We start from the raw sequence: 9,823 nt of genomic DNA on the forward strand, positions 1-9,823 counted from the left end.
CAGGGCTACAGTTACCGGAAGAACGGGACTTCTCGCGAGAAAAGGGTGCGGGAGCGACAAGAGCTAGCAGTGTTACTAGGGAAACGGCTTTCAGATATTTGTCTCCCTGTCGGCTGCAGACGAGGTAGGGGAAAGCTGAGCGTCAAAAATTCAGACCAGGTTCTGAACCTGCAGTAAAAAGTAATAACTGAAACAAGTTGACTTTCTATATATTAATATGATTTTAGATTTCTTAGGACATTTATTTACTCACACTTTAAAGATTTTATCAAACAGGGTGTCTAATTGTAAGACACAGATTGCGTGATTATGTGTCCAGACACCGTCAGCAAGAACAAAGCATTTCTCACACTTGTGTTAAAAACAAGCGTTGATTTCGATGTAAATTCTTAAAAGTCCTTTAAATAAGGGTGTAATAGTAATACGAAAAACCAAAAGAGGTGTTTTGTTGTTAAAGTTGTTAGTGGTTTTGAGGTTTTAAACAACCAACAATCTTTTCTGAATCACCTTTGGAAGAACTTCTAATCCTGAGGAAACGTTTCATTAGGGAGTTCAATTTGGTTTTATTTAACAAATACAAACGCCTACAATGTGCCACTGAGCCATGCACAGGGATGTAAAAGTAAAGCTGCCTAGGTACTGCTGGAGGAGCACAGCTGGGAGGAGGCTGGTAGGTGCACCAAGGCGCAGGCAAGGTGGGGCTGCGCGAGGCCGGAGGAGGCCCGGGCTCCCAGAAGAGCATCCTAGAGGAGGCCACTCAGGCGTAAGGCAGAGGGCCAGGATGCGCACTGCCTGGGGAGCCGCCCTTGGGGATGTGGAAAGTGTGCTCCTAATAAGCTATTGGATTGTCATATTATGTCTCAAAGACCAAAATATATCATAAAATGCTCCTACGGTCAAATAGAATAAAATGAAGTTTTCTTGTGGTATTGCATGTTAATGAAAATCTGCAGGCATGCGATGCTGTTAAAGATCTAACAAGTGTTTTCAAGGTAGGAGTTTAATAATGTTTTGATTGCCTTAGTAGCAATGACGTTTTGGCTATAGTTTTAGATTTAGAGATGAACTAACTTGAAAACTTTTCAAAGTGAAAGCGTTCAAATGTACTGTCAAAATGTTCCTCCCTACCCCGTATCAGACTCTTGACTAAGAAATTGTGTACATTTGATGTAATTCACAACAAACATATGTATTTTTTTTCCTGTTAATGTAATCTATAAATTGTGCATTTATTCGAGGCATAAAAAGGAACACTACTGCTTTCAAATTTGATATATAGTTGACATCTGTTAGTTTACTAGGGTTGCCATAACAAAATATCATAGACTGGGTAGCTTAAACAACAAAAATTTTATTTTTTCATGGTTTTGGAGGTTGGAAGTCTAAGGTCATGGTGCTGGCAGGACTGGTTTCTCCTGAGGCCTGTTTTCTTGGCTTAATGACTGTCTTTTATGTCCTCACATGGTCTTTTTTTCCTGTGCCCACACATCCCTAGGGTGTCTCTTCCTCTTATAAGGACACCAGTCATATTGGCTTATGGCCCCATCCTTATGACCTCATTTATCCTTAATTACCTCTTTAAAGCCCCTATCTCCAATTTTAGTCAAATTGGGGGGTTAGGGCTTCAACATATGAATTTGGGGGGAATACAATTTAGTCTGTAACACATTTGAACTGTGTACATTAATTTGTAGTGATAGAGTGGCTGAAAAAAGTACATGGGTACAGGATGTACAAATTTCAAGAAAAAGATTAAGGCAGAGTGCACCATAGTGAGGTATGGGGGAAATAACCATATGCTTCAAAAGTAATTTAGATAAATCTTACCCAAACTTAGAAATCCAAGAAGTATTTGTTAGTTCCTGTCACAATTGCTGAAGTGTATGTCACAATAGGGTGCCAAGGGTGTTGTCATACACACGGAATAAAGTTCTTCCCAGTCAGCTTCATCGCTTCAAGCATGTTTTATTTTCAGAGCAAGAAGCCATCATGGGAGACCTTTTTTCCTTATTTTGGGAGGCGGATCCTCCCCCCATACCTTTAAGTTTTACCATTCCAAATCAGGACTGTGAATGCCAGAAGGATGACCCTTGTGGGGCAATAGGGAGCTTCCTGCTTTGGTATTTTGTCATTATATTGGTCGTGATGTTCTTCTCTCGGGCATCTCTCTGGGTAGGATATCCTTTCTCATTTTAAATAATATGCATACTGTATACTAGGGAATTTTCCATAAAATAGATTACTTTGATGAAACCACTTTTTAAAAGTTTGTTTTTCTAATTTTAAACACAGTGCAACCTCATCCTAGAGAATCTTTGGATATAGAAAAGGATGAAGAAGGAAATTTAAATAACTGCTAACATTTTGCAGCATATTCCAGTTTTTTTCTTTTTCTCTCTCCCAATATATCTCTCTTTCATGGTTGGTATGATATTGTATATATTTTCATATCCTACTTTTTTAAAATTTAATATTATATTGTGATATTTCCCAAAATTTTATTTACCCAGCAGCACTCCTAATGACTGCATAATTTTCTCTTGTGGTTGCACCATAACAAATCTGCAATTTGGGGGCATTTTGGTTTGCAGTTTGTCCACATGCTACATAATGCTGGGATTAACTTCCCTACTGGTTAATGACCTCCAAATTCCTTTTATAGCTATGTAATTCTAATCAAAGATATACAAAAGTTGTCATATTTATAAGATACATGTTGTAGGAATCGGGAGTTTTTAGAATGAGCTAATGTACTCTTCCCCATAGAATAAGATGCAGAACTAAAACTAAACAGAACTAGGTCACCACTCTAGACCACCTACTAGCAGAAGAAAATGCCATCCTTTTAGGATTAACATAGCCCACTTTATCAGGACATGAAGCCCCAACACATTATGAATAACTGAGCTCTTATAAATTGCTGATATGGAATCCTTGCTGGCCGTTAATACCAGGTTGATGATGAATCAAACGACCATCATTTAGCATTACAGCCAGAGCTCTGGGCTGGCAATGGTCAGACTAGACTGAGTGCTGTATCAGCTCTAGATGGAGAGGAAGAGGTTTGTATGTCTATGCCAGCTGGATTCCATTATAATAAAGACTCATCCCCCTCACCACCTCTTCCCCCTGAGAAGAAGTTTTAACTAAAGTCTAAATGCTTCTTAAAAGCAGATACTTTGTGCCAAAAGGAGATTTAGAATACTGATAGCTTATACGCATCTCAGACTCCCTAGCTAAGAATACTGGATTAGTCTGGTCTAGCAAGAAAAGCTACTTTTGAAAATTAACAAAAAATTGAAGTTGATCTTGGCAATTTCATCCTAAAGACCACTTTAGAGATCAAAGCTGTTCTGCTCCCTTGCTTGCATCAGCTCTTTGGAGTCATGGAACCCTGAGCTTCAAGGACCTCAAGAATGCATATGGTCCAGCCTCCTGCTTGTAAGCAAGTAAGGTATCAGTATCTCTCCTTTTTAAAATTTTAATTGATAGGGCCCAAAGACATTAAGTGACTTGTCTAATGTCACACAAGTGGTTAGTGACAGAGGTGGGAATAGACCCAGGTTTCCTGCCATATCATTTGTTTGCTTGAAAGCATAGTTGAAATGTTGGATTCAGTCTATTCAGTGCTGATGAAATCCTTAATTATCTTAGAGGTTTCTTCTTTCACTTTGTACCCTTATGGCAGCTGTAATCAGCTGAACTGCTTCTTCAGAAGGGTCCCAGATTTGAAATCCAAGAACTACAGGAGAGCTAGTCAAGGAGGATGGAATTTTTCCTTTACTTTGAACTTCATTTCCTCTGCTGAACTATGAGCTTTTATTTACAAACCTTGAAGTAATGGTAGAAGCGTGCTGGAAATGTGGTGGTAATTATGCTTAAACATGAAGCACACTGATTTCCTCTGGATTTGTCACTTTTTAAAATGCACTTACCCTTTTGCTTTCAGAGACTTTAAATACTATATTTAGTTTATACATTTGTTTAGTGTTTATTCAAACTGCTAGTGCTGGTATTTTTCCAAGCAATACCAGTCCGACCTTTTCATTTTGCATATGTGGAAACTGAGTTTAGGGAGGTGTTAAGTGGCTTAGTAAATTGGAGTTGATTAGTGGCGGAAAGGCAGAACCATAGCCCAGATCTCTCCACTGACCTATCCTACTCCTCACAGCTGGCACTGCTTCTGTGTTCACTCACTGAGTCACACACAGACACAGCTAATAAAATGTTTTTGGTAACCACAGTTCATATGACTCCACTTAGCTTGATACAAAATCTTTCTTTTGATTTTGAGATTATATTTTTATTTGACATAAAAGTCAAATACGGATCTTTCCATGAAAATGACATAAACCTAGTAAGTGTTTTTGAATGCTATCCCCCCTCATTATAAAAGTATGTATTATAGAAAATGTAGATATTATAGGAAAGTAGGAAAAGTGAAATAAAAACCACTTTAATAGAAATTACAAATCACTATTAACTTTTAGGTTTACAAACTTCTAATCTTTTAATAATCATCTCTATACCTATTACATTTAAAATATTTAAGACCCCCACAAAAGCATTTTTAAAAGACAGGTATGGTAAAAGAGGATTCCACTCAATATTTTCAGAAAATGCTTGAATTAACCCAAAAAAGCAGAGAGATACTTTACTAGAGATACTTGCATACCATTATATTGAGATCATATTTTTAAAAAGGAATGGGCCAAGGATCTTATTTGTGAATACCCAAGTATGGCACTTTTTGACCCAAAGGAAATCTGACTTTCTACAAAAAATTGTAGACAAGTAGAAAAATCTGAAGGGAAAAAAATTACTGTTTCACCACTCAAAGTCAACCATTGCTAACACTTGTGTACATTGCTTAATGCTTAAATTTTTTCTTTTCATATTTTTATCATACTGGATATATAAATTTGCATTTTGATTTTTAACCTAATATAACATTTATTTCCTCTTGTTATGACATACTTTTATTATAATTTTTACAACTATATGTTATATGATTGTACGATCATACCATAATTTTTTTAACCATTGCTCACTTTTGAATTTTGAGTTCTATATTATTCTAATTACACTGTGATGAATATTCCTGGTCCCAAAGCTTTCTCTCTTTTGGGGGTTATTTCCTGGTGACAGGTTCCCAATAAGAATTATTATGTGTCAAAAAGAATTATGAGTATTTCTAAAATCTTTGATACATTCTGAAAGAGTTGCTTTATATTTGCATCTTTTGACAAAATCATTTTCAGCATCAGAAAGAGGAACAATGATCTGAAAAATAGGATAATATATTTATGGAGTTTTGGGGCAGGATATTTGAAATTGGAACTGTTCAAAGAAATCCATTTCTTCTGATTGCCATATTCACAGACAATATATTATGGCTGCATTGTGGAGGAAAATTTCTGAAGGATCTAGGAGATATTAAGTCTATAAATTCAGTAAAGAGCTTAAGGCTTATCAGTAACTCGACCTGATAAACTGTCCTTTAAAACATAACTTAAAAGTAATCTCTATACTATCAAATCTGTTTCTTAAGGGTATTTCTCTATGATGTAAGTGATTACAGGGAAACTTTGTAATCTATAGCTCCTTACCAGTTTTATTTTCTCTCAAGTCTTTGTTCCATTTCGCTTGGTTCAATACATTTTGATAGATAGATTTTGCTGTCAAAGCACGGTCTTTCTAATGGACAGCCAAAGTAGGAACACTGGAATAGGCACACAGTAAGTATTTGTTGAATGTTTGCACTGAATGTTTAAAATTAGACATTGTCAAAGGGCCTGGGGCCATAGTGTTTCTTAACAAGTAAATATGAGTGAAAAACAACTAAGATCACTATTTATTAATTTATATTTCTGAAACAGATGTCTGACAAGGATAAAGACAATGGGACAAGCACTTCATTAAGTAAAGGTGAGAGCCAGTGCATATTTGGTATTGGACAATGATGAGAGAAATATGTGCTAAGTGTGGAAAGCAAATAATAGAGGTAAACAGCTAAGAATGTTATAGGGCCTTCCCAGACCTGTGGCAGCCCCTTGAAAAAGCTCCTTGCTTTAATGCAGAAGGACAGTTTATCTGAATTAGCAGAGGCTCCAAAGGCTATAAATTCCTGGTAAGTAGAGGTCAGGCTTTCTTTTAATTCCTCAGCATTCTCCCTTCATACAGTTTGCCTTTCACACACACCTTTATGTTAGTGTTATGACAAGATTAAGAGCTGTGTATGACATCTTTTTTGGTAACCTGTAAGCACTGTTGAACTGGTAGATGTTTAATAATTGGCTTTCCAAAAATGTGTGCGTGTGCCTTTATATATGTTTTAAAAAAATGTCCCTGATATAAAGGATATATATCACACAATTTATGAATAATAAAATATATAATACTCTTTATGGTAAATTCCACATAGACTGCTGATTCTCACAAATACAGAATAATTTCCTTGATATTTTGCCAGACCCTTGCATCCTTAGCCAATGTCTGGCTGCAATCAATGAACAAGTATATTTCCAATATGAATGTTACTATCCTTTAAGTTAAGGAATAAGATGAAAGAAACAGAAAGACATGTTTTGGAGATTAACTTTGATGTTAATGATGTGCGTTACTTCTTGGCTGAACTGGATAATAGTTTTAGAATACTCTGGAAGTATTTTGGGTGCTATCCACAATGTAGTGGATACAGGCATGACACTTTTAAATGTAATTTGTATTAGTTAACATGTTGTCTTTAAGCCTAGACAACCAGTAAAACCATAAACCAATACCTGATTTTTATTCCATAAAAACTGATATCAAGTTACCAACATGATGTCACTGAACTTGGAATTGGGAAGAAATGCACAGTAGTACATCATTACATAGTATTTCCAATATCCAGATACAACAGACACAGCTTCAAAACCATATATCATAATAAAATGTAGTAAAATAATTAGGAAATGATGAGTTCTGAGTATTGATTACATTTATTTATAAATTGATTTAATGGTAAGTTTATATAACTTAATTTACTAATGGCTATTTTAAAAACCATCTCACAAAAATACTTGAAAGTTTAACAATCAGTTCTTGTGAGCTGGCTGGTACGAGCCAACATCAGCACACTGCTGTATAAAGAAGAGATCCTTTTTAGTTTCTTCCTACCTAAATCACATTCATATACACACTTGAATGTTTAAGACTTCCAGGCAAAGAGAAAAAAGTCTTTCTCTGGAAAAGTTTGGCGCCTTTTCCCTTGTTCTGATATCAGGAGTCCACAAGACTTGAAAAGTAATATGTCAAGCATCTATTTGACCTATACGATCTTTAGTTTAGGAGATTTGGTATGGTACTAGAAAATGCAGTCAGCTGCCAACACTTACAAATGAGTGGGGAAAAGTCATGGCTTGGTTAATGGCAACTCAGAACAAGCCCATACATGCCAAAGGCTTCATTAGGTAATATATGTAGTTATAGTAAACAATAAAAAGCTTAACATGTTGATTTGTTTCATTGGTTGTTAGCAAGCAGAGATACATCCTGCAAGAGGCAAAGCAAAGATGGTAACTGGGACTCTTTACAAATGATGAAAAAACCAAAGCAGAGCGAACTTACCCCTGTAACTGATTCAGAAGTGGCTTTGGTCAATGCCAGTCCTGAACGAAGACTAGCCAGGTGCCATTCTCTAATCAGCCAAGTGAATCAGAACCAACCCGACAGTGATACTACTGACTGGGACAGTGAGGAATCTCACTGTGGAGCCTCCTCATGGAAGGAGAGTGAAAGTGAGCACGACCCATCACCAGCCAGTATTAAGAAGAAAAAAAAAACTCAGAGGCCAAGGAATGTAGCAAGTTACCAAAAGAGGGAAAGGCTCTGCCTTCACTGCAAAGCTGTGAGAACCGATGAATGGCTGACACGCCACTTCCTTCAAAACACTTCTCTAACCCCAGTGAAGGGACATACTCAAAAGGATAATTCTGTACCTGAAATTAACATAGAATGTAGCAAATTTTGAATTTCATCAAGTCCTTACCTTACTTGAAGCCAAATGAAAGAGATTAATAAAAGACAAAATATCACCAGAGCCCTATGTGAGGAGGCTTTTATAATAAAGTCTCTCTACTAACAACAAAAACATACTTAGAACCCAAGAAGTAAAATTTCAGATAATTCTTTGTTAGTGAATTTGTTTATGGCACCAGTGGGACATCAAAGATCTGCATCCTCTATGAGTTTATTAAAAAACACAAGACAGATATTTTATTCCTTGAGTGCATGTATTTTGTTTATGTCTGTAATACAAATAAGGAAGCTCTTAGAAAATATATTTATCTTCATAAACCATTTAAATTTATTCATATATTTTGATTATCTCACTGACCTAATGATTTAGTTAAAGATGGTTGGAAGAGAATTAACTCATATTCCTCATGTCCATACTTGCAGTGACTCTACCTGAGCTGTATTGCAGTACATGTGTCAGCTGGGGGTTGGTGAGAAGGAGAAGCTCAAGAGCCTGAACTAAGAGCTGATTCCTAGAGCAGACCAGGGAGGGAAGGCAGCATGACCCAGGGGGGCACCTGGGCCCTTCACAGTTATTGTCCAAGGGGCATGGCAAATGTTAAGAGAAAAAATTATTCTGCTATTTGTTAAAATGATAAGGAAGACTTTATTCAAGACTATTGTAGTAAGGTTTAACTCTATTACAATAGGGGAAATAAATCAATCTCAACTCCAAATATAGCAAGGACAAGTGATAACTTAGAGCCAAGGAGCAGGGTAAAAGGGTCAGTGGATGGAAAATTACTAAGAGGAGACATCAAGTGTAGGGGAGTTCCTGCTAATGTGACTTAATAGAATTCTTGCTGAAGGCAGGATGAGGAACTTGGTCATATATCAAGGGTGATCAAATATCAAGGGTGAGAGACTCTCACTAAACTTATCAGGTTCTTGCTAAAACTGGTCTGGGCAGGCCAAAGATACCATGGGCACCAAAATTGAGATCTGGTTATGAAGAGCACTCAGAGGAGACCCACTGAAGTTTGGTCAAAGAGAGAGAGTCTGTATTGTAAGTTAGCCATAGTCCAGCTATAGTTGGGGCTGACTTTTTCAGTTAACTGGGGTCCACAGCAGTGGGAAATTCAGGCAGGCATAGGCAGCCATTCTGGAGATCACTCTCCAGATGGATGGCAGAACCCCAGCTGGAATATAAAACGAGGCCCAGATCCCAGAAAAGAGTGTTGGCAAGGATAAAATATGCAGCAGGGACTCCGGGCACTGGGCTAGAGTTCAAAGAAGGATGTAGGTCTATATATGATAAAGACTGCAACCTGATACTAAGGCCTGAGCTTTTCACAGGGACCTGGAAGAGAGAACACAAAGCTATGACTTTGGGCTCAGGAGTCACTTCTGATAATAGCAGCTTCCTTAACTTATGGCAATAAAGAAACTGAGGGGGCAACCATTGAAACTAGGCTACTAGAATCCAGGACATGGGATGACATTTCTGAGCTTATCTGTGAAGACTATCTTACTGAGATTGCCTTAGGATTGGAACAGGTCTGAGGCTGTGAATGAAAAGCAGGACAACTTTAATACACAATTCAAGCTTAAACCTTTTCCATGAAGACTTTCTTTCCTCCTTGACACCCCTCCTCCACTTTGTTCCCTCAGGCAGAACTCACTACATCCTCTGTCATGCTCCAGTGTACCTTGAAAAGCCCTCTGTTCAGCATCTTTAACATCTTAATGTGTTCGTTTGTAAGTCTCTCTGTCCCATCTATATCTATATCTATATATCTATATCCCAGACTTTAAAGGTGGA

General features: G+C 37.2%; 1 protein-coding gene across 1 annotated transcript; it reads left to right on the top strand.

Moving 5' to 3' along the window:
• The first annotated feature begins 192 nt into the window (after window positions 1-192).
• Window positions 193-8,538, top strand: SSMEM1 (serine rich single-pass membrane protein 1). Its single transcript, XM_036909027.2, has 3 exons — window positions 193-2,172; window positions 5,880-5,928; window positions 7,521-8,538. The coding sequence occupies exons 1-3, from the start codon at window positions 1,990-1,992 to the stop codon at window positions 8,012-8,014; spliced, it is 726 nt and encodes a 241-aa protein (XP_036764922.2). The 5' UTR covers window positions 193-1,989; the 3' UTR covers window positions 8,015-8,538.
• Window positions 8,539-9,823: the final 1,285 nt, after the last annotated feature.

The sequence above is a fragment of the Manis pentadactyla genome, chromosome 7, assembly GCF_030020395.1.
Source record: "Manis pentadactyla isolate mManPen7 chromosome 7, mManPen7.hap1, whole genome shotgun sequence".
In the NCBI taxonomy this organism is placed as follows: Eukaryota; Metazoa; Chordata; class Mammalia; order Pholidota; family Manidae; genus Manis; species Manis pentadactyla.